This window comes from Eurytemora carolleeae, unplaced genomic scaffold (genome assembly GCF_000591075.1).
Source record: "Eurytemora carolleeae unplaced genomic scaffold, Eaff_2.0 scaffold480, whole genome shotgun sequence".
In the NCBI taxonomy this organism is placed as follows: domain Eukaryota; kingdom Metazoa; phylum Arthropoda; class Copepoda; order Calanoida; family Temoridae; genus Eurytemora; species Eurytemora carolleeae.
In genome coordinates this window covers 51816-77111 of record NW_019396495.1, presented here as the reverse complement: position 1 = coordinate 77111, position 25296 = coordinate 51816, and the positions used below count along the sequence as shown (strand labels likewise).

Sequence of the window (25296 nt, the reverse complement as noted above, 5' to 3'; positions counted from 1 at the left end):
CCCCCCCCCTCCCATTATTTATTTTCCCTAGATGTCTTCTGAGTTTTCCCCCGCTATATTGTGAAAAAATTATTCCTAGAAAAAGGGGGAATGTTATAAAAAGTATTAAAAAAGCCACGCTTGAAAATTTTGCACGTTTTAACGTTGGCAGAATTTAAAGGGACTTTAGTCTCTATTTTAAGAGTGGCATATCCTATTCACAACAGTACAGTTTCAGCTATATACGTGAGGAATCACAGTTTTACTGTCAGATTTATACATCTGCAAGTCATTTTGATAGAGAAAGTTTAAAATTAAAAAAATGGAGGGTCACTTTAAAGTACGCATTCAGTCCCTTTTATTATGTTCGATAACCTTCTTAAATTGAACTTACGTGATACTATGTGAGGCCATTTCATGACCCTTTTTCCAGTATTTGTTGACTAGAGTGTAATCTGTATACTGGGCCGTCAAAAAGTGTGTTGCTCTTCAAAATAAGATTGTAAAATCAATTTATTCTCAATTAAAACTGCAATTGAATTCTTTAAATAATAAATATTTTTCTTATACAGGGTTACCCGCAAAGAATAAGCCTTTACGAGACGACTGTAAAGAATTTATTAAATCAATTATTCCATCCATTCAAGGTTCCCTGTCTTTTTGTTTTGTTTTTGCAAAGACTATCAATTACAGGCTGCAAGGCAACACCAAAAAAACCTTCAGATTGTTAAATTCATAGACTTAACAGAAGTAGCATCCTTTGAGGGTAACAATACAAAGGGATGCAAAAATATTGAGTTAGATAAGAAATTTAATAATTCGGTAATTGATAATTAATTTTTTCTTAACAACTTTAGCTTTACTTTGCAAAAATACTCATTAAATTTTTCAGCCAATTTTTACATTTTGAGTTGGAATTATGAAAAACAGGCCTAAGTAAATTATCTAAAAACTTTTGTGTACTTTAAAAGATAAAAAATTTCAGAGTTTTTGGAGATATGCTTAGTGTCAACATTGCTAAATGTAATAAAGAAAATTAGTGTGAGTGTCTTATCAAAATGATTTTACATCAGCATTATGAGATAATTTGAATTTCTTGTGCTTTATAGCAACTCAGAAAAAAATAATAAATTGGCTAAATAAATGAATTAATAAAAAATTTGCTAAATTTTTTAAAATCTATTTATTCCTAATGTCGCATCCGTCTGGATTTTTGAAAGTTCCATTGAAGAGAGATCTGAGTCAAAAACCGTTGATTATTTCTATTTGTTACAATTAGTAATATGATCTAATTAAACAAATCATAGTTAAATTTTTCTTTATATATTTAGCTTGTCTGTTTGTTTGTATCAAATGATTGTCCGAACCAAACGGCTGAAACAAAACAGGCCAAAATGTTGTTGTAAATCACATGACCGAAGTTAAAGTCTATGGCTGGTCGAAAATAAACAAAACATTAAATAAAAATTTCGATTTTTCAATAAAAAGAAAATAAAGACTTTTAAAAATAAAGTCTAGTTAAAAAAAAAACATTTCAATGGTTTTCCTGTAAAAATTTTCCTCTGCATAAGCACTAAATGCATCGTCATAGGTTAAATATACAATCTAAACATAATTAAAAAGTCACCAAAAGACCTTAAAAAAAATGTTTAAAATAATGAAATAATTGTAAATTTTTAACGTTAAAGGTTTTTAAACTTTAAATAGTCTTCACAAAAATATATTTTTAAATGTTTATGTTTGATAAGTTTTATTTGAAAAAACGGAGCTTCAAATGCCCATCTTTGTGGTGATCTTTATCGTTTTGGATCGTTCAGGATCGTTTTGAATCGTTTTTTTGTAAACTTATTAAAACATTTCAAAACATTAATACTGTCGACATCAGCAAAACTTTGCTATACTTTCATCCTAAAAATCAAATTAAAACTACTTCTTAAACGTTCAAGTTTAGAGAGTTTTTGGCTTGTTATTGCCTTCATTTTCTGTCAGAGTCAACATATGGAATATTGTAATATAAAAACACATGTTTAGAATTTCAAAAATAATTGCTTTTCTTGCCCTGTGACAAATTTGGACCCTGAAGGAAAACAAAGGCAAAAAAACTAAAAACAACGAACCTCTAAACGATGCCCTCCCTACCTGTGGTCTGTCTTCTCTATCTTCTAGGACTGGCTCTGCTCCCGAACAGCTGCATTCAGGAGGAAAACACTTCAGATTGGAAAAAAATAATAATTAAATCTTTGTAAAATGAACCTAACAGTTATAAAAATCCATAACTGAGATAACACCTCTGGTTTTTATTACAAAAAAGGGTAAAATCGTTGAATTGAATCTTCATATTTTTACCTCGTCAGATCTGCATGCATCTGCTCTAGGACAATTTGATTCTGGACCCTGAGCAAATAAAACAAATAAACAATGATTTATTAATCTTAAAAGATTCTTTGGGCATGATTTGTGTTAAAAAATTTCTTACTTCACAGAATTAAAAATTCTTTAAGAGAAAGTTGTAGAAATAAATAGGTTGGAACGAATAAGAAAGCGCTAATCTACCACAAAAGTCTATAGCAAAACTCTCATTGGCTGGGAACAGATTTTTCTTAACTTCTTATTGGTTAGATCCATAGATTTTCAAAAAAAATCAAATTTATATATTGGACTCCAAAATATATGGATTTGTATTTTAGAAAGTTCAGGCGTATGGTCTTTTTCTAAATATTCACTGCTTATTATATACAGCAAGTTTAAGATAAAATATCAAACCAAACTCATTTTAAAGGGACTGTAGACATAATATCAAATGACCCGATCTGTTTATTTAAGTTGTCGTGAAATGTCCGAAATTTATTTCAATCGTGGTTTCTCTGTAAACGTGACTTGTGGGTTTATAGCAGCTAAGACGATGGAAGGAAATTGTCAAAATTTAAACTTTTCTTAACAGAGAAATGACGATATCTTCCTCACTTTTACTCAGTTAAAGGTTTGAAAGGTATCGATATGAGCAATATTCTATAATAAGGTTGGTTACTAACGATGCGCTCCAATGTACAGAAAATGTCGTCATTTTCCGTACACTGGAGCGCATCCTTGGTATAAGTGTAAAATGGTAATCTATAAATAAAAGTTAGCTTAAAGTTACGTCTAATATATAATGAAAATACTTAGGACAGAAACAGACCTGAGTAGTTGCAGATAAAGTTAAGCCCACAATACTGGCAAGCAAAATTAATCTCACGCCCATCCTGTAAAATAATGATTATCTTAAGTTCAAATTCCATTTCAGAATTTAATATTATTTAAATTAAAGATTAGACCTTACATACCTGAAAACCAAATGGAACTGAATTACGGAATTAAACTTAAGATAAGGTTTGTATAAAACAGCGACGAATTGATTCTCAAAAGTTGACATTTAAAATAACAAATTACATAACAAATAATGTTATCAATTAATTTAAAAAATGGAAGCAAATCCCGTCGATGGGAGTCCTTACTCCCATGGCAAGGCTTGTTTTACCTCCACAACCCAGAAATGATGTCACAAAATGGTACCTGCGGCATGCGCTTACCCATTTAGACTCCGACCCACATCCGTTTTCACATCCGGCAGCAATTCTTTACCTTTGTATGCTAATTATAGACGAATGAAGTATAAATTCATATTTCTAAGGACGTCATGGCATCATAATTTTTTTGATTTTTAATAGATATAATTAATAATATTATTACGTATAGTCCATAAAGTCCATAATACGTCACCAGAACTCCAGCCAGTGGCAATGCAGTATCCTTGTCATGTGACCAGTATACTACAGTGTCATTGGTGGGAGTTCCGGTGACGTAATACGGACTTTACGGACTATATGTAATAATATTATCAAATATATCTATTAAAAATGCAAAATAAAAAAATAAAAATGTTAACAGGAGCAAATCTGAGATTCTCAGGCTTCTCTGAGAAATCGTTGTTTTCAGATTAGTTGCGTAGTTGTTGAATATGGTCTGTTTATAATACTACGAATCTAATACAAAATCTGATATATATACGTTTCGGTATAATTTTGACACAATTTAATATCAATTTCTCAATATAGGAACATCAGATAGATATCTTATATATATCGTTCAACTCCTGAGATTCTGAGATGCATTAAAAAAATTAGTTTCTTCAGAAGAAGAAATCATCGGTGGGTAATTTCCATACCTTGTCTTTCTTAAGTGTTATCATGAAAGATAACAGGGAGAATGCTATTTGTTTAAAAGATACAACAAAATGTGCGTCAGCAGGGGAAAATTTTAACACGCCATATTTAAGTGAATCAGATAAGTTGGGACGCACCCCCCCCCCGAAAAATTGGAAGGATTTTAAAAATTTGCCTTAAAATCGATTTTTCATAAAATTTTAAAAAATCCACAAGAAAATATCATAAAATTCGGAACTTCGTTTATTTTGTATCATAAGGTTTACTATAGAGAAAATGTTCACAAATAGAGCAACAATTAGGAGTGAATTAAACGAGTAATGTTACATGATCTATACGCAACATTCCCCCTGCTGGGCCGAGAGCCGCGACTAGGACAGGCTAGGGGACCAGGCGCTGCGGGCACAAGTCCATCTAGCAGCTGTAAAACAAAGGGCTAGTAGGCCGTCTAGGGTGTGTAGTATAGCGGATTTGACGTAGGTTAGAAGTGAAGTAATGAGGATTTTCGTATTTTCTTTTCTTTTTACAATATTAGTGCAGGTTAGATTATCATAAAAATCAATAAACCGCTGTTAAAAAGAGCATAACAGAAATTTATTCCAACATAATTTCTTGAATTTTGAATGTTTTGTTAGAAATAAAATAAAACAAATATTCAATGTTAATCTCCCCCCTTATCTAATGCATAAAGTTAACAAATTCAACTGACTGTTATAAAAACTAATTTAAATACAGGCGATTTAACACAACTTGATTTAATCGTAAAAATACAATTAATACAAGTTAATATCACAGGCTTAGAAAAGAACATTATAAAAATCTCTTTTTTTATTAAACAAATAATTTAAAATTTCATTAATAGTAATCTGGCAAGTATGAGAAGGGACTTTAATTGTAAAAAAAGAGAAGGGCATGCCAGATTCACAATACTTTAAACCCTTATCTGAATCAACATTGTGGGAGATATCGTTGTTCATTGAGCATGTCATTTTAAAATGTTCTCCCTTGCTTTTGTAGCAGAAATACGCAATTCACTTTTATAAAGTAACCCCAATTAAAGGGAGTGTTCGCGAAAAATGAAAGGGGGTATAGGCTTAATTCGATAAAAAAGCGCTTTTGATCGCTACTAATCTTACTTCTATCTGTTGCGTCTATAAGGACAAAATTGTTAAAAACGACTAATACCGAAGAACGTAGTGTCCATACAAATTCAGAAAGATACAACATACGACTTAGACCGTAAAAAAATCTATTTAATTTCAAACAAATCATTCAGATATTACAACCTATAGTCATCGATTATCTTTCGCCACATATGTATAAAGTTGATTTTTCATAATTTGTTTTAATTGTTATGATCTGAGAGTTACATTTATTCCTGTTTCGAGGATTTTTGGTAATGAAGACGACATTTTAATATTTTCCAGGAATGTTCGAAAACAAGTTGTAATCTGAATATTATTTTAAAAAATAAAATGAAAACATATTATGAAAAATCAACTATATACAAATGTGGCGAAAGATAATCGATGACTATAGGTTGTAATATTTGAATGATTTGTTTAAAATTAAATAGATTTCTTTACGGTCTAAGTCGTATGTTGCATCTTTCTGAATTTGTATGGACACTACGTTCTTCGGTATTAGTCGTTTTTAACAATTTTGTCCTTATAGACGCAACAGATAGAAGTAAGATTAGTAGCGATCAAAAGCGCTTTTTTATCGCATTAAGCCTATACCCCCTATCATTTTTCGCGAACACTCCCTTTAAATTGAGCCAATTTTCAAAGTAAAAACATGAATATCTAATTCTTGACATGCAAAGAATTTGAGGATAGTAATTCTAAAAAGCGATAAACAATGTGCTACGTGAAGTAAATTAAAATTTTTCAAACTAGAAATTTAAAAATTCACAAATATTGTTTTCGTGATAACAATGCTAACTACGCCTAACAGAAATCTTCAGTAATTTCTGTGATTTTAGGAAAAACTCGCAATACATCCTGTCCTGCGACTCAAAAATGGCAACATCAAAAATCTAGCTTTATAAAAAGGTGGACGCGGCCTGTCCTAGCCGCAGCACATGGTCCAGAGATTCCAATCCAAAATATCTGTTTTTCAATTGTGCGTGACTTTGTAGGTTGCACTTTTTTCCAAAGGGGAGGGGGGGGGGGCCTCTCGATGAACAGAAATATTCTTACTCGTTTCGTTATTTCAGACCTATTAACATAAAGTGCTGACACCAAAATTACGTTTTAAGTTAAAAAAAAGAAAATAATGAAATAAGTAACAATCTATTTAAATACAGATATGATAGAATTTATGAAATCACATAATTCGGAGAACACAGAACTCACTATTTTTTTTATACAAAAGTTTAAATATATTTAATAAGAAATTAAGGATAACCAACATAGAAGGAGCTCGTATAAAGAGTGGAAAATTCTATTAAATCTTTTCCTTTGATCATGGCTCGTTGCATTTATTTAACTTATTTAATTTAGTCGTCATAAATACTCAACAGTGGTGTTAATTGTTTTAGATAGTTTTTAAAAATAAATTAATAAAACTTCCTAAGTTTACTTTTATTAACCTAGCAATCTTTAAAAAAATTGAAAAACAATCCAAGAACGATTGTTACAACACGTTCGTTCTTGGATCATTTTTGGCCGTTTTTTTCACATCTTCTGTTAAGTTAAACATTTGACATAGTGTTAAGAAATATTTAAAAAAAATATTTCTTCCACTTAGCCACATTTTGACCTTGAAAGAATATATAGGGAAAAACTACCCAGCAACGAACCGACTGAAGACACATCAATAGTCATGAAATCGCAAGGAATAGACAATCACATTTCACACAATTGGCACAAAAGCCATTGTTTAAAATTCCGATTCCTCGCAATATTATTTAGAATAAATAATTAATAAACAGTTTTTGTATGAAAATACATAAAATGTAATCATCCCCGGAATTCTCCCCGTTTTCCTTTTTTTTTTTTTTTTTACAAATTTAGCATAGTTTTAATTAAACATATTTGGTATGTTTGCAATACCATTAGTAAGAGAACCTATCAGATAGAAGACGACTTCTAGAACTCCGAAACTGGGAAAGACCCGCTGCAAACAAATAAATTCAATATTAAAAAGGAGTAATAATTTTGTAACACTGTAATTAGAAATAAAAAAATAAAATTTTTTTTCTTAGATTATACTTTGAAAGTCCATATTTTTACATCTTAATTTAAACAAATGATTCGCGGGTAAATTGTTTTTACGGGAAACACAGTCAGACTCATAAAACTGTGGAATAAGAAGACAACAGTTAATTTTATAAATTTTTTGTGTATTTCATGTTGCCTTTAAGCAAAAGTTTTCAACTTTCTTAAAACCACGTATAATGCCGAATTTTTTTAATAATATTTTAAATAATGAATCTTTTCCTTTCGAAGAATATATAGGACTACAGCAAAGAAGAAGGCAAGTGCAAACATAATCAAAACCTGAACACAAGATTAACAAATCAACAGATTTAACTTGTTCAAAACTAATCTAAAACTTAAACCTACAGGGTTACTAAGAAATGATGAAACTATAAAGAAGACGTGAGTCAACTGCCCTAAATATATCTTTATAATTGTTTATTTAACGATTTTGCAAAGCTCAATGTTGCGAAAAGGCTTAAAAGCGTACGTAGTCACCACTAAGGCGAGACAGTAAAGGTTTTCTTGACTGAATATATATTTGAGTACATGACTATTTATAGGTGTAGTACGATGTTTACAAACAATAACAATTACAATGACAATAAACAACAATATACAATATGCATGGGAAGCTTTCAAAATAAAGCCACAACAGTAGGAATTCCCTACAGTCGTCTCTTAAGTCTCTACTTTCTGGGTAACCCTGTATTTATAAGCTAAAAAGCCTTTTTTGTAATATAACTCGGAATTTTCAAAATTCGAAAATATTAATTAAGTTTACAAAAAGCAGTGAACAAAATAAATTGTGAATATTATTAATTTCTAATTCACATAATAAGTTTCCCACGAAACATGACAGTTGTTGAATAGTTTAAAATGTCTTCTTTCATAATATGTCAAGTTGTTTCTTGCCAAAGAGAATAATAATAAATATGTTATGGCATCCATGTTATAGTAAAATTAATTTTTAACTAAAATATATTTGAGTAAAGTTTTTAACTAAGTAAACTGCAAAAAGTCTTTAATATCTAATAAATATGGAAGAAGACATTTAAAACTATTAACCAACTGTCATGTTTCGTGGGACACCCTGTAGCAGTAGAAAGAAAACTTGAAGATCGTTCTTGATCTTTGAAATAAAGTTACACGTAGGATTTTAGAATCAATAATCACAAAATTCTCCTATTCCTGGTTTTTCAAAATGTGGTCTGCATTTTTGTCCTGTGCTATTGATTTTACCGAAGATTGAAAGGCAAAAGGCAAAATGCACATTTTGAAAATACCAGCACTTAGGTTATTTAGCAATTATTCATTTAAGAATCTAACTTCTAAAATCAAGTTTACAAATAAATTCCTAAAGTAATTTCAAACATCAAAGACGACCGTTAAGTCATCTTGCTACCGTAATTTTTCGCGGGACACCCTTTACGCCTTTACGCTCTTCTAAAACATGAAGGTACATATTTACCAGAGGAGATATCCTTGTATAAGAAAAATTACCTTATCTGTAAACTCTCTCCGTATATACTTGGTTATAAGCTTCTTGGACTGACCGATAACCCCGGATAGACTTCTATGCTCCTCATCTACCTATACATGATTCATCTTATATCTTTCGTCTCGAAAAATCATTTATGAATAAGAATACATTTCAGTCTTGAAAAGTGTTGAATTATGACAATTTTCTTCCATCGCGAGTCTCATCTGCTATAAATCCGCAACTTTATCTTTACAGAGAAATCGCAATTATAGATAATTTGAACCCCCCCCCCCTACATTGGGCATCTGCCAACTACTTCTTTGCAATGAAGTTACCTCTTGTAATGTTTTAGAAGATCCTTCAAGGTTTGATACAGTTAGATTGGATCTTTCCACTGTAGCTGCAAGCTGTCGACTAATAGCCTGGAACCAAAGTTAATCAATAGTGAGAATTAGTTGAACTACGTAGCCTAAGTTAAACAACTTCGCGGGTGTGCCGATTTAAATGTACAGCACTAAGTCGGTTGGGCTATTTTCTTTGCACTAAATTTGTTCTGTTATTGAGTATGTAGGATATGTGAAGGAGTTTGAGAGCAGGGGTGATACAATTATCAAAATTATAAAAGACAAATTATTATCGGTCAAGATCTTCATCAAACAAACAAACAAACAAACAAACAAACAAACAAACAAACAAGCGATCAACCATCATTCCGTAGAAGTTAATAATCAAAGCAGCATGGATTTAGAAGCTATTGTAAACTTGCCCAAATCCCATTTCAAAGACGAAGACATTCAACAAACACAAATCCGTCAACCATTTTCAAAAACAAACAATACAAAACAACAAAAATTCCTTTAAACCAAACAATCAAAACAAACCTTAAAACCAAAAATCAAAGTCAAGCAATCAAAACAAACCTTAAAACCAAAACAATAAAAAACCTTAAAACCAAAAATCAAAGCCAAACAATCAAAACAAACCTTAAAACCAAAACAATAAAAATACCTTAAAACAAAAAACCAAAGCCAAACATTCAAAAAAAATCTTGAAAACAAGCAATAATAAACAATAAAACTTAATATAAAAAAAAATAAAACAAACAATCAAATCAAGCAAAACAAACCTTAAAAACTAACATTAAACTTTCAACATCCATCAACAAACAAAAAATAAGCAACAGGCAATAACCAAAATAACAGTTTTCAATTAAAACCCACATAGTGACCTACAAAAAATACACTGAAAAAAATTCAACAAAAGGAAACAACTGATTTTTTTGTTTGACTCTACCTTTAGATTATTTGTAACATTGCTATGCTGAGATATCAAGCTTTCTTTCCCGCCAGAAGGTCGAACTCTTTGCCTAGATAAACAAAATATTTTCCATTTTGCAAATGTTCACGCGAATTTAAGGAAGAAAACTGAACCTTTAAAAGGTTCTGAGTCCGAATTTATTGAGTTTGAGCCAAAAAACGGTTTCAATTGAGCGCCGGCTTAGATCTTGAAACATTGACTACAATCTTAAGTAGAGCCAACCATATTTGGGCCGCGTCTCAAATTTAAGCCGCGGCTCAAATTCTTTAAATTCGGCCTCTGTTCGCTTAGCTTGTTTCATTCGCAAGTTATCACCTTAAATTCCACCCACAAATACTGGTTCAGGTTGAAGCAAAAAAAGTTTTTTTTCACAATAAATATAAATAATAATATTATAGTGAGAACCAGAAAACACTGAAAAAGGAAGACGACATTATTGCAATACCTCTGATGTTTTTACCAAACAAATAGCTTTAATAGATTCTTATCAAATCACAAATTTAGTGAAATGGGTCTGTTTACACTACACAATTGCTGTGTCTTATGGTCATTGGACTTAATAAGTTATATCTTGATTCTGAAAGTCGTCTTCCTATTTTATATTTCTCTGGTTATCACTGTAGCATTCAATCAAAAACGAGATAAAATAAAAATATGATATTATTTCACTTTAAACCTGAGATCAGGTTGTCCAAGAAGGTCCTTGGAAGATTTGTTTTCTAGATCTGCGATTTGGGAAACATTTGCCATTCGGAACTGCCGTTGACAAGATACCAACTAATAACATTGCTTATATTAATATTTGTTAACATTTATCTAATCTAATTATATGTTGTAATCTCTGTTTGTATGTCTGTCTTTATGATTGTTTGTCCGATCATAACTCATGAACCTCTGGACCGATTTGTCTTAAATTTTGGTTGAGGAACTCAGAAGGCCCATGGGAATGTTCTTAGTTTGGTTTCAAGATTCTAAGTTGCGTGGGTCGACTTTAATAGTGAAAATTAATTTTTCCGGTAAAATCGTTCAAGTGCGGGTAAACGGCTGTTGTAACTTTTAGTAATCTTGGCAGCGCTGGGTTCCCTCCCATATGAAAATAATAATTTTATCACCTGCTGTTGATAATTTGAATAGACAGACCTGAAACAAATGAAATTAACTTTGTTTAATGTTTATTGTTTATATGAGATTGGAAAACAATTTATAACAACATGTAATGTACAATGTACATTGTATACTGTACAGTGTACAGTTAGATTACATTGTACTATAGTACAGTTGAATTAAAAAACAATTTATATCAACAAGTAATGTAAACGGTTTTGTGCAGTAGAATTAGAAAACAATTCATATTGCCGTACACTGTACATACACGTACACTTTACACAGTACAGTTGAATCTAAAAACACTTAATACCGTTATATGTTGTATAGTGTACACTGTACACTGTACACTGTACAATTATAAAATCATAAAACAAAAGAAAAAACAATGTATACCGACATCTTTCTGTAAATAAATTTGACTTGTTTGTCTGAATCCAATAAACATCAAAACGACTGAACTGATCGGGCCAATATTTTTTGTGGCAACTCCCACGACCCCAGGGAAGGTGTGGTTAATAATGTCCATTTACAGTTTATATATATTTTGGCTTGTATGTAGCTGCAATAAAAGCCAGAACGGCTAAACCGATTTGGCACAAATTTTTTGTTGGAACTTGAACTCACATGGTTTCAGGGAAGGTTTATGAATGGTCAAAATTGACAATTTTTATCTGGAAAAAAATGTCAACTTTTACGACTTTTAAAATCCCTTTAATTTAAAAAAACATCAGCGAAAATTTTTGTTTATTGGAGTACAATAAAAAAGTAGCGCGAAGCGCCCTACAAGCACATAGCATATTAAAAAAAGAAAAAATATATTAAATAATTACCGGGCCTTTTCAGCTTCAGCTTTGTCTAAACTTTCTCTGCCTAGACGCTCAACTATCTTAAAACATAACAAAAACATTATAATAGTTTATTAAAAAAGGGGACAAAAAATTGTTAAAAACTAAAAAACACCAACCTTAAAATTGTGAACTCGATAAAAAGAAAAACTTCAGAATTTTCTATTAAAGGGACTGTAAAGGAAAAATGAAAGGGGATATAGGCTGAAAGCTAATCACCCATAAAAGTTATATCTGATGTTCCTATCTCGAGAAACTGATTTACAACTATAACTCAGGTTTACTCCAATTCTAATTTTATATTTGTTATTTCTATTTTTTAAAGATTTAAATCATAATATTATTTATACGTCCGTATTGCTTGACCAGAAATTCATCAATGGCAGTGCAGTAACGTGGTCACGTAATACAGGGGGAGAAACGTGACGAGTATACTGCTCTGCCATTGGTGATAGTTCTGGTCACGTGATTTAAGTTAAAGATTTTCTAAATTTTACATATATGAACTTTCGTATAATTTTAATACAGTTTTATATCAATTTTTCGAGACAGGAACATCAGATAAAACTTTCATGGGCCGCAATCAAGAGCTAAAGTGATTAGCTTTCAGCCTATACCCCCTTTCATTTTTCCTTTACAGTCCCTTTAAGGCGTTAAATTTCACCCATCTCCCCCCCCCCTTACAAAATTTGTATTTGCGCGTGGGAGCTTAAATCTCTTCTCCCTACCTCCAGTGTTGACCGCATATTGTCCATCAGACCGCGCACACCGCTATTCTGAACATATTCACAATACAATAGAGTCTTAAAGGTTCTGTTAACGAACCAAATTTTTAGAAATTGGAAAAAAATTGGTTTGGAAACCCATAGATAATTCTACTAACGTTATAAAATATGAGTAAAGGGGGGGGGCTCAAATATAAGACATTGTAGTAGCAATAATTCGAGTCTAAATGAAAGTTAAGAATGCTCGAGAATTTTGAGGAAAATCCGTGAACAGGAAAACCGGAATCCAGGAACCAGTAAGCCTAGGAATCAGTTTCAACTTTGATACCTGTTCATCTATTTCCTTGAATGTAGCGCAGAGTGTAAAATCTTGAATGCTCCGCCTATGGATTCCAAACCTCAATTTTCTGTCCAATAGAGCTCTTTGCTCATGTATACCGTGTTACCCACAAAGGATGAGACTGTAAAGACGACCTGAATCTCATATGATGATTTCAAGGTAAAATTAATTTAAATTTCTTTTAATGGCTTTAATGATGATTTGCCCACGAAATAAATGAGTTTACAGTTCCAGGGAATCATGAATTTAAACTTTAAAGTCTAATCCTTTGAAGGTGACCCTGTATATGTTAGCTATAATGGAGGGACTAAATTGGCTGGAATTTGTTGGGAAAATTCGAGTATTTTTTAAATTCCATGGGCAACGCCGGGGACTTTAGCTAATTCGTATGAGAAAAATAGATAGGTTTATCTGGAGTGTGTGTAGCACATCTTACAGACTAAAATACTAACTGACTAAATCTAAAGGCTTGCGATAATAATTGTAATTTTTGAAAAAGTTCGATAATTAGATCGACTACCACTCCTACCGCCACCACTTAAGCATATCAACAGTTTGTTTTGAATCTTCATGACATAAACAATCTCAAGGAATAATAATTGTCTTAAAACATTATTCAGAAGTGAATATTGCAAATTATCTTATTTACACATCATGATCCGAGTTCGTTTCCTTTTTTCCATCTGACAACCCCTTTAAAAAAAATTTGTCTATTTATTTTCTAGTGGATTTTTAACCTTTCTTATATAAATTTTGAAGGTTATTATATCGTTAACCCAGATCGAAACATATTTTCAATAAAATGTGGAACTTTTACTTTATTAACTCTATGAGGTTTTGACCATCATCAATACCAAATTTGAAATCCAAATTAATGAACTTTTTTTGTTAATTAGTATTTTTAGGTGTAACAGTGATTAAAGGGATTTCTTAAGTAGAAAGAAATTTGGGAAAAGTGGCGTGGGGAAATAAACCATATGTTTGATCATCAGTTCAATGACATCTATAGTAAACAAGCGTTTTCAAGATTCAGCTTTCTCTAACATGAAAAATTAAGATTAACAAAAGTTTTTTTTATAATTACCAACCACTGGTTAGTGATTAGTGATTACCTTTGAAACCCAGTATTACTTAAAAGGTCTTAATTCTATTATGGCACAAAGATGAGGGATGTGCCTAATCTGAACACTAAATCTCGTTAAATCGTTTTCTAGCTCGGACAGGGTCGTCTTTGCCTCGTTTCCCGCGTTTTTCACAGCCGCCATCTTCTCTGGAAATAATGAGACCTTCAAATGGACTTAAAATCTATTTCAAAATTCCGCTAAATACAATGTTAATTTCTGAACACATTATAACACTGAGCAGGGTATGTAAATATGTACGTGAAAATACATGCAATCTACATTTCAGCACAAAATAGTTATTTAAAAAATTGTGCCCTAATACACTTGTTGAAAAACCGTTGAACTGTTCCCAGATCCTAACTAGTGAATGTACATCTATTATAGAGTTTAAAAAAGTAAGTTTGAAAACTATTTCCAGATTTTTTCTTTATTTTTGCTGAAATACTATTTTACTTGAAGGCGATGTAATTGTAAAGTATTGAAATAACTGAGTTATTTTATCATATTACACACATATTTACATTATACAGTACAATCAACAAATTACAAAAATTTTATAATGATAACAAAACATACAAATAATAATCACAATTATTTCAAATTTCATCTAATTTTTTATATCCACTTTTTAGACCTTTTTTCGAAGCAGAACATCTTAAAAAGCCCAAAAATAATGGATAAGATAATTAAAGGATAATGTTTTTTTTTATTATTTTAACATTTGAACCTGGAAAAAGTGGCGCTGTTTCATCATTGAGAATATTTGTGGAAAAGGAACTAACGTTCCAAAAAATTAAAAAAAAGAAGAAACACAATCTCAAAATAAATTGTTTACGAAATTAAAAGCTATTTTTTTCATTGAAAAAACTTAATATTTTTATGCCTATTTATTCGACGTAAGGGTGAAAAAATGTCTAGAAATGAATACAAAATGGGATTAAAATAATACTCTGAAAATTATATTGGTCACTTTTAGGAATAAAGAATAAAAAACCCCTAAATTAGAAACTCATAAAACATTAGAAATGCAAGTGTTATTTGCTGCATTACTATTTATTCAAAATGTTATGTCAATGATAACAATGGAATAGGGGGGGGGGCTTATAAGAAATTGAAAAGAAAACTAGTTGGACTAGCTGAGACAGAATTATACTAATAGCTATTAAATCTAGGTTGGTTTAAATTAAACCAATTAATTGACAAATCCACACAAAAGTTGGTCATTAGATGCCACTAAATATTATTCATTGGATTACCAAAGTAATTCTTAAGTACCCGTCACTTTAATCATTAATGATGCAGATATCTTCGTTCTTCCTTTCAACCCATTACGTCACGACATTAAAGAATCCTAGATCTCGGATTTTAGACGTTGCATAATATGCGACGCATATTTCAGGAATAACGAAAAGTGCTCCAGCATTAGACAGAGTTAGGTTACCGATTAGTTTAACAATCCATTAAAGTGCAGAATAAGAAAAGAAACATCTCCCCCTCATTTCTTCTGAATATTTCACAATTTTAATCTAACCTTTGACAACAATTAAGATTTTTATATTGTTCTAAATATAAACTGTTTGGTCAAAATTTATATTTCATCAAAAGAATGACGAGAAAAAAATTATTTGACCCGAGTTCACGGAAAAAAATCTATTTTTACATAAGACTGAAGAACTATACATATCTGGATTAAAGTTTATCCAGTTGAACCACGTTTTCATCTTCCTCTGAGAAGAGAAAGGAAGGATTCCAGTGTTTTTCCAGGTACCTGGAGCACCCTGGTCGCAATGTTAAACTGGGTACCTGGAGCCCCCTGGTCCCATTGTTAAACAAAGTACCTTGAGCACCCTGGTTCCAGTGTTTAACTTGGTACCTGTAGAACCCTGGTCACAGTATTAAACTAAGTACCTTGAGCACCCTGGTTCCAGTGTTAAACTTGGTACCTGTAGAACCCTGGTCACTGTGTTAAACTAAGTACCTTGAGCACCCTGGTTCCAGTGCTAAACTATGTTGCTGGAGCACCCTGGTCCCATAGTTGAACTTAGTACCTAGACCATCCTGGTCCCATAGTTGAACTTAGTACCTAGACCACCCTAGTCCCAGAGTTGAACTTAGTACCTAGAACACCCTGGTCCCAGTGCTTAACTTCGTACTGGAGAATCCTGGTCCGGGGTCCCAGTATTAAACTAGGTACCTGGAGCACCCTGATCCCAGTGTAAAACTAAGCATGTTAAACTATGTACCTGGAGAAACCTGGTCGTAATGTGCAAGGATCTAACATGAGAGTTAACAAAGTTGTGGTAACAATACATTACAAATTTTGTTTCAATATTCTGTTCTATGTAAATACTTGATGTAAAACATGTACATTGTACATTGTACATTGTACAATGTAAATTGTAAACTGTAAACGTGAACTGTTCACTGTGCGAGAAAATGGTAAGGATTGACAAGAACCTAGTCCTCATGGAGCTTGTATAAATCAAGCTGAGAACCATGACCTTGAAGAATTTGAATTTTATTGACCTAGCGATAGAAACTATTTCAAAAATGCACAACGGGAATATTCCATAATTGTGCAACAAGTCTAAAATTGTATAACAGCTTGAACAAAATTAGTAAATCATATGTACGCATGAGATGAATGCGTAATGATAAAATTTAGAATGGAATTTGTGGGAGAAGGATTCCATAAACCTCCTGATGACGACGATCTTCTACGCGAAGTACATGACTTTCATTGAGTCGGTGTGGACTGTGATTGCCCGGGCCATGGCTGCTGGGGCTCTGTCCTCTGATCCCAGGCTAGAGGTGTGGGAACCTTCTCCACTGTCATGTTCCTTTTCAACCAGGTGATAACGGGACCTACAGGAGTAAACACTGTTAAATCATCAAATTAGCTAAAAATTTGAAAAATTTAGCACCCTGTACACTATATAAGAAGTGAAGCAAATCAAATTTTCCCAAATGAATTAAATTTAATAACATGAAATGAAATGAAATTAAATGATATTCAATGAAATAATAAAAAAAACATTAAATGAAATGAAATCTGGATACTTTCTATCCGCTTCCAAGAAGGCTCACTGAACATTGGTTTTCCACCTAGAACTTTTCAATTTTTATAACAAAGTAAAAANCCCCACCTCCAGTGCTCAGGATGCAGATATTCGAATTTGCATCATTCAAAAAGCGCAGAGGCCGAATTTAATGAATTTGAACTGCTTAGCTGAACCGCTTCACCAATTCAAATTTTTCGGTGGCTCAAATCTCGAAACACTGTTTAAAATTTAAAGTTGAGCCCATGTTTATATCATAGTCAAGGTTTGATGTAATTTTCTGGGCGGGGTGTCATGCAGTATGTTAGACATTGGACCCTGGACTTACAATTTGTATTTGATTTTGATTTTCGAAGTTAATTTTTGTCAAAAGAATAAATAAAAACATTTAAAGTCTTTAAGATTTAGCCTCCTTCTTTGTATCATGATAGTCGGAGATACTTAAGATTTAAACAACATTTGTTTTAATCAATACTTTTAATTTTAGACTAATTTCTCAATATCTCAGGATCAATTCTTAAGTTACAAAAACGACAGACCACATTTTTGAAATTTCAAAACAAGGCGCATTTGGTGCTACCTAATTTTTGAGAGGCTATGTTATGTTTACAAGATTTTAACGACAGTGTTTCATTTCTGTTCACTCCAGGGCCCACGATCTTCCAAAGCTCTTATCTGGTTTAGACCTTGAACTTAAATCGCAAAGATCGGATGTCATTGACTTTCATTTTGACCTCCATGAACTTAATACTGGAAAATACCACTTTTTCACTTAATTAAAAAGAAATGAGTATGGTTCCTGTAGGATGAGTTATCCCAATGTCTACTGTAGTTCCAGCAGGTATATTTCCAGATTTACCACTCTGCTCCTTCTTATCCGCACAGAAAAGTCTAAAAAAATCAAATAGGAAATCTTGGCACTTTATAACATGTTAGCAAGACGATTTACAGCAATACTAGGGTTTTCAACGCAAGTGGATTTTTCTTGCGCGCATTTGCAGGCCCTGTAATTTTCGCGCAATTCCGCACAAAACGTAAACAGTTCCGCGCAATTCTACGCTACAGAATTTCGATTGGAAACCTACACTTCTCACGACATCTAAGTTTTAAATTATAAAAAGTGTACCTGGTATGATGACGCTTCTGTACAACTACAAATGTTATTCCAGGTTTATAATCAGCTTCGAGCTTGATGCACGCCTCTCTAATAGCAGTTAACTCGTGCTAAACAAATATGAATCAATTTATTGCGTAAAAGTAAAAGTAAAATAAAAACTAACCCCCCCCCCCAAAAAAAAAATTAAATCAAATCAAATCATTATTTGAATTTTTAACTAACCTGAAAGCTACTAAATGTGCATAGTACGCAGGAGCAGGAATTGATACAGAACGTGTACACCGTACATAGGTGTGACACAGCTGATAGGTCAGCTGCTGCAGTTCATCAGCTTCAAACCTGAACAATACAAGTTAGAATACAATAAAACTTAAAATACAGTACAATCTAAATTACAGGTAAAAATATAGTACATAGTACATAACAAGTTTAGTTACGGTAAGTTCAAGTTAAAGTAAAATACAAGTGATTGAACAGAAAAGAACATTACCGCACAATCTGAAATAAATACAGAGCAGTGAAATACAAGTTAGAGTACAGTACAGTACAGTACATCACAGTACAGCTCATTTCAGTTCACAAACTTTGTTGTTAAAAATATCACAAACCACCTCTCCATCTTTATTTGGAAATCCGGCTTGAGCTCCCTTTCAAGATTTTTTTAGACAGCGACAGAACAGATTTTTTTACTCTGCAAAGTTCATGGAACATAAAAAGTGTGCGAGGAAATCTAATATCTTTGTTTACAAATCAAGTATACTGCACTTTCTGGAAGGAATATTAATGCATCTAAGCCTGAGCAGCATTCCCTCTAGACACAGCAGGACTTGACTTGACTTGACTTGACACTTTACTTTACTTTACTTTACCTTACTGTGCTGTCATGTACAATGTGTTTACCTATTATCATCCCAGAGTACATGGTAGTGGCTGGGTCTGCTAGTTCCCTGGATTCCCTGGTGGGAACACAGATAGAAATCAAACTCTAAAGCAACCAGTCATTCATTTATCAAAGATATTTTATTGACATCGCCCCCGAAATTGAAAAGAAAACTAGTTGGAATAGCTGAGACAGAATTATACTAATAGCTATTAAATCTAGGTTGGTTTAAATTAAACCAATTAATTGACAAATCCACACAAAAGTTGGTCATTAGATGCCACNAAAAAGGAGTCCCTACCTGAAGAACCTGCGAGAACTGACCCTCCGAGACTCCATCTCTGTACATAATAATCCTGTGGGGCTTGTACCCTCCTAAACATAAAGTACAGTTAAACAACCGGGTCATCTTTTCTGGATAACCTTGCACATCAGAAGTGTTAGGCACAATCTATCCTCAGATGAATTATTTCTTGAACATATAAATTAGCACATAAGACTAAGAGTCCCTTTAAAGATGATTTTCTACCTGTGGATTTATAGAACATGGTAAGATGTTCCTTCACCATAGCAGAAAGATCCTCAATGATCTCCTGGCGATGTTTCTGTACACGAACAGTTGCTGCATACCTGGATAATATTAATAATAAACGATCAGCTTGTATTCCGAAGAAATCTGGACTAAGCCCTCGTCAAAAATAACCGCTGAAGGACGGACAAATATTAAAAACACAAGCAATTTAACAAGCAATTTACAATTACTTATAAATAAATGCAAAAATGTCTTCATGAAATTTATTGTAGCATTCATGTCGCAGTTTATTTGGAAATAGTACTAGATGTAATTTTATATTCCTAGTCTTGGCAGGTGTCTGACCGGCTTTTGTTGTGATTTTAATACTTGCGAAGAAATTAAGAACTAAACGGTTTAGTTTACTCTTGGAAAATCGTGCAACCTTTTATTGAAGTCCACTTGATTTTTGATTACAGTTTACAGAGATAAGAGATGATCAAAGTCGTCTCTTTATTGTCATGTTTATTGGGAAACCTTGTAGTTTATTTATTTATTACTAGCGTGAACACTAGCAGTTTCCCCAACCGTTGGCCAAGACAAAACCACGTTCTGGTCCGTTACAGTTGACTTTTCGGTCGTCAAGGGTTTCCTACAGTCTCCTAGATATTTACCTAGAAGGAAGAGCATCCTGGCTTCCTACTACAGCTGGTATACTGGGTTTCCTTGATATTTACCTAGAAGGATGAGCATCCTGGCTTCCTACTACAGCTGCTATACTGGGTTTCCTTGAGTCTCCTACAGGAGGATGAGTTACATCAGCTCCAAGGAATATTACAGGTTCATTGAACACCTGAACAAATATAAATATAGATTCGTATTTAAGTCAACACTATCAATCAATAGATAGTAAAATTTGGTATCTGTTAAGTCAACTGACAGACAGCCTTTTCCCTTTTCCCGCAGGTACCCTTAAATTTATCATCTTTTACTAATTTACTCTAAATTATACTAAAATTTGAGATATAGAGGCATTTGTTCTAATAAATAGAGCATTCACAAATGTTTCTACTGTCTCCTAAGATTCAGGGGAGTATATTTTTCAGAATAATAATCTAAATTAAGATATCAAAACGCAGGTATATAATTTGATAATTTTTCCCCAAAAAATTCAATTATTTTCCCCGATTTAGCAATTGACACCTTATATCAAATCAAACCATATTTTACAGGGATTGCGCAAAAATTAATTACTTGTAAGGAGAAAAAAATTTCAATTTTTTTATGAGAAACTATACACCCCTGAAAAGATTTCAGTTTGAAAATCCTTGATACCTTAGGCCTGATATTCGGGACAAGGATAGAGTTAACTCCTCCCAGCTTCACGTTAATCTTCAAGCAAAGGTTGGACAATGTCTGCGCTGATGTCTTGTTTACATTCTTAGCCTAGAAACATTTATATTTATATTCAAATATTTAAATTTTGTGCATGGTTAATTTTATTTGCATCGAATCAAATAAATTCAATTCAAATAAAATATCCTTTAATGTTAGTCTTCTATCTATGTTGTGTCTGCAGCCCCTAGAGACACCAGAAACCCACCCCTCAGGCAGCCCCTNCATACGCTAATGCCCCTTTGTTTACCTATTATCGGCATTCCCATGTCGGAACTGATCTTCTGCAGCTGCTGGGTGAACGTACGTAGGGAGTCTTCGCGTACTGTACGCTGAGGAGCAAAGCAAGCAATTGCCCAATCCTTAAACAGATTGCAGCCCCTAGAGACACCAGAAACCCACCCCTCTGCAGCCCCTAGAGACACCAGAAACCCACCCCTCTGCAGCCCCTAGAGACTCCAGAAACTCGCCCCTCTGACTAATCCTGCTTGTATATGCTGGAATATGGCCAGGATAAGCTGTTAGCAAAGCATTTTGCAATGATTTTTGCGGAAGCGCACTGTCAGTGGCCTTATGTGCTCTTGACGGAAAACCCCAGCCAGAGGTAAAAAAAAGGAATAGTCCCATGCATTGTTGAACTCAATTGGTGCCCCATTGTAAATTGACCCAAAAGGTCGCTTACCAATATGCCATATACTTAGCACTTATGAAGAACCTTAACAGCTTAGTACCTAAGTCAATGTTTCAATTGCACTAGTTAGTTTAAAATGTAGTGAACGTTCCAACATGATTCATGTTGTATTATCATTATAAGTAGTATCTTGTATGTACTGACCTGGACACACTGAGTTGCCATACCAAGGACTGTATCTCCAACTCTCTTCACCTTAATATACAAAAGATAGATGGGGTTTCTTAAAATCATATTGGCCAATCCCTTCAAAATCAAAATACGGCCGATTCCTAAAAAAAACATGGACGAATGGCCGATCCATTTAAAAACAAAATGGGCGATCCCTTAAAAACAAATGGTCAATCCCTTAAGACAAATGGTCAATCCCTTAAGACAAATGGTCAATCCCTTAAACACAAATGGTCAATCCCTTAAAACAAATGGTTAATCCCTTCAATAATTAAATGGCCGATCCCTTAAAACAAAATGACCGATCCCTTAAAACAAAATGGCGTCTCACCTCCGCATAGACTGGAGTTTTGCCAGGTAGAACAACAACAACTAGCTGTAGAGCAGGGAAGGAGGTCTTGAGAAACCTAGAAAAAAATAGTTATAAAATTGCTTAGTATATCGCTAAATCGCTCCATAGATGACGAATGGACGTTGTTAGATGTATATGTAGATCTATCTGTATATATGAAGTTACTTAGTAGGGTGCTATGGAAAGTGATCTTGAGAACACCGATTTTAAGGGTATACGAACTAATTATAGAGTAATAACCCTTAGGCTAGAAATAACGTTTTTTATATAAAAGATATTTTCAAAAACTTAGCCAGTCATGTATCGTAATCCAATGAATATTTTAACCAATATGGAGTGGGATACCCTGTCTGATTTAAGCTAAACGTTGATATGATCAGTTAACCTCAATCGATACAGAACTCAATAAAAATACTAAAAAAAATAGCTAAGGCCATGTTGGGTATTCTGAAGGGGAAAAATACCAGAAATGGGAACTATCGAATTGGATACCCTTCATCCTGATCGCTTTATCTGAATATCAAATGTGGAAACTTTTGAGTTGCGCTTTATTCTCTCCTTTTGAATATTCCAACTAGGATCCGACCAATGAGTGTGCGGAAAAATTAGTAAATTGGTTGCGCGCAAAATTTCACAGCTTCTGTAAACGACACTCTAATTGGTTGAATTTTAGACACTTCTCTTAATATCAAACAGTAAGAAAAGAGAAGATCAAATATTGATCTCGATATCCACAGTTTACAGCTAAGGGCATATTGAAAGACTCACCTAAACATTGGTTCTACTTGGTCCTCTCCCCCCGCATACTTACAGAAACAGGGTTGTCCTAAATTAATATTCATATCGCAGGTCTGATTTATCATGTTCATATTTTGATTAGCAAATATATTTCGGTTCTCCCAGTTTGTAATTTGTTATTCGAATTAAACGTTTAGCTTGACAGATCTCTGACATAACAAATTAGGTTTCTGTATGGATAAGTTAGATTAGTAAGTCGTAATGTTCTACATACCGAATCAAACCATATCAGACTCTTAAAAACCAAAATAACTTTGATAAATTGGGGTGGAAAAGGCATTATAGCTAATAATGGATGGATACTATAAGACTTATCAAATTAATTAACTGTACAATTTAGATTTTAATTTCATAAATAAAACTTTAATATGTTATCACATGGAAAGTTGAATCCCATTTTAACACTCGGTTCATCTTGCCGAACATTTGAATCGAAATATATTTTTTATTTTTTAGTTTTCCAGAGGTCATACGCTAATGCCCCTTTGTTTACCTATTATCGGCATTCCCATGTCGGAACTGATCTTCTGCAGCTGCTGGGTGAACGTACGTAGGGAGTCTTCGCGTACTGTACGCTGAGGAGCAAAGCAAGCAATTGCCCAATCCTTAAACAGATATTACAATTGAGGCTCATTAAAACAAAAATACTATGTAGAAGTCAGACTAATTTAATGAGTACACAAAGGCTGAACTGGATAATATGAAAATCGAAAAAAGTAAAGGTAATGAATGAATGAAATCAATTATCAGTAACATCCTACAATCTTAAAACCATCTTGAACATCTCGACATACTAGGGTACCGACAGGATCATTAGGAATCTAAGAGTGAGTGTACAGAAGGGTCCATGACTGAACGCAACCTCTAAAGGTCACAGACAGATCCCGTTCGTATACAAATGCATAAGACCAGAACGACATCGTGCAATGGTGTGAGCCGGCGCTTGTGGGAGCACACACTTCCAATGGAATTATCTACTCACGTCAAAAACAAGGACAAGGTGTCTCGATAAACATGGGAATCAAGTGATTTCTATGTTCTCTTTGTTATGATTAACACAATTTTATATTTCGGGATTTCGGAAATGTAGTCTGGCCATAGCTTCAAATTGTTGGAGATAAAAAGAACTTTGTCTGGATTCCACATCATTATATGAAACAAGTTTGTTCACACATTAAATTTTAAAAATAAGTAGAAGCTGAACCACATTTAGAGAGGCCCATAAGACCTGCAATATTTTTTTTAAACACACTGTCATTTATAAAATTTTAAAAATCAAGCCTTCTATTAATTCCCATGTTTATTGGAAGTTAAATTCAAATCAAGAGAAACTAGTGACCCNACCACTTAATAAATTTTATATACACCTTGATATCGACTCCTGAGAAGAACTGTTTCCCCCTCATATCCCATACTCCTTGGTTGGGTAGAGCTTGTTGTTTGGTGCGTCCTCCATACTGTAGTTTAGGAGGGGGCAGGACACGTCCTCGTACCTAGATAGATGTAGATAGAAAAATATTGCTACGTCCTGTGGTAAATTATAAAAATATATAATACAAGGATGGGTTGTTGTTTCATCAATAAATTAAAGATCAATTATCATTCCGTGAAATCGGGGCCAAGTCCTCTTCATAACTAACAAAGGACGGAAATTAATGAATTAGTGAATAAATGACACAAGCCTATTGTGAACCAAAAAGGGCTAGGCTAATGACACAGGTCACCACCCCATTAAGGATAAAAATCAACGAACTGGAATTTAAAATATTTTATAAAATTGTTAAATTTAATACCGACCTCCATTAGTTCTCTAGATATATGAAGACCGAACTCCTGAACACGATTCGAGATTCAAAATATATTTTTTAATTCTAAAAACTTCGGAGTGTGTCCTGTAATAGCAAAACTATCTTCTGATAATCAAGATGTTGCCGTTAGTTTACTAGCAAACACTCCCTTTAAAGGTAAAAATGTAAGATGTTAAAATAGATTATTAT

At 33.1% G+C, this 25296-nt stretch overlaps 3 protein-coding genes across 5 annotated transcripts in view; all 3 read right to left on the bottom strand.

Annotated features, from left to right (window-relative positions):
- Nucleotides 1-3567, bottom strand: part of LOC111704337 (uncharacterized) — a 23114-nt gene extending 19547 nt beyond the window's left edge. For 2 of the 3 annotated variants that reach the window (XM_023476562.1, XM_023476563.1), the window contains exons 1-7: nucleotides 3303-3406; nucleotides 3158-3221; nucleotides 2326-2373; nucleotides 2119-2187; nucleotides 1526-1584; nucleotides 1169-1216; nucleotides 374-466 (exon numbers count right to left, since the gene is read on the bottom strand). In XM_023476562.1, the coding sequence (XP_023332330.1) occupies nucleotides 374-466; nucleotides 1169-1216; nucleotides 1526-1584; nucleotides 2119-2187; nucleotides 2326-2373; nucleotides 3158-3221; nucleotides 3303-3391 (470 nt within the window). In that variant the 5' untranslated portion in view covers nucleotides 3392-3406. Of the gene's footprint in view, nucleotides 1-373; nucleotides 467-1168; nucleotides 1217-1525; nucleotides 1585-2118; nucleotides 2188-2325; nucleotides 2374-3157; nucleotides 3222-3302; nucleotides 3407-3496 lie in introns of those variants that run through there. The other variant, XM_023476564.1, reaches the window with a different exon arrangement.
- A 2892-nt stretch (nucleotides 3568-6459) lies between these two features.
- On the bottom strand, nucleotides 6460-14473 carry LOC111704334 (vesicle transport protein SEC20). The gene is made up of 11 exons (XM_023476559.1): nucleotides 14378-14473; nucleotides 13190-13244; nucleotides 12865-12912; nucleotides 12122-12177; nucleotides 11297-11324; nucleotides 10861-10961; nucleotides 10161-10233; nucleotides 9203-9289; nucleotides 8888-8977; nucleotides 7625-7684; nucleotides 6460-7301 (listed from the first exon to the last, which is right to left on the bottom strand). Exons 1-11 carry the CDS (start codon nucleotides 14464-14466, stop codon nucleotides 7206-7208), a joined length of 783 nt encoding a protein of 260 aa, XP_023332327.1. The 5' UTR covers nucleotides 14467-14473; the 3' UTR covers nucleotides 6460-7205.
- A 2354-nt stretch (nucleotides 14474-16827) lies between these two features.
- LOC111704341 (protein argonaute-2) overlaps nucleotides 16828-25296 on the bottom strand; it is a 17184-nt gene continuing 8715 nt past the window's right edge. Inside the window, exons 13-25 of the mRNA XM_023476568.1 lie at nucleotides 25097-25132; nucleotides 24667-24792; nucleotides 23793-23904; nucleotides 23270-23327; nucleotides 22481-22556; nucleotides 22123-22173; nucleotides 21228-21338; nucleotides 20630-20745; nucleotides 19911-20011; nucleotides 19683-19756; nucleotides 19402-19490; nucleotides 18724-18840; nucleotides 16828-17190 (exon numbers count right to left, since the gene is read on the bottom strand). Of these exons, the coding sequence (XP_023332336.1) occupies nucleotides 17043-17190; nucleotides 18724-18840; nucleotides 19402-19490; nucleotides 19683-19756; nucleotides 19911-20011; nucleotides 20630-20745; nucleotides 21228-21338; nucleotides 22123-22173; nucleotides 22481-22556; nucleotides 23270-23327; nucleotides 23793-23904; nucleotides 24667-24792; nucleotides 25097-25132 (1215 nt within the window). The 3' untranslated portion in view covers nucleotides 16828-17042. The remainder of the gene's footprint in view (nucleotides 17191-18723; nucleotides 18841-19401; nucleotides 19491-19682; nucleotides 19757-19910; nucleotides 20012-20629; nucleotides 20746-21227; nucleotides 21339-22122; nucleotides 22174-22480; nucleotides 22557-23269; nucleotides 23328-23792; nucleotides 23905-24666; nucleotides 24793-25096; nucleotides 25133-25296) is intronic.

Excerpts from the sequence above, each read along its gene's own strand:
- LOC111704334 (XM_023476559.1), bottom strand. The coding sequence starts at position 14,466 with ATGGCGGCTGTGAAAAACGCGGGAAACGAGGCAAAGACGACCCTGTCC. Across the intron at positions 9,290-10,160 it reads ATGTTACAAATAATCTAAAG|GCTATTAGTCGACAGCTTGC; the intron begins GTAGAGTCAAAC and ends CTTTGGTTCCAG. Across the intron at positions 7,685-8,887 it reads GGAGAGAGTTTACAGATAAG|GTTTTGATTATGTTTGCACT; the intron begins GTAATTTTTCTT and ends TCTTGTGTTCAG.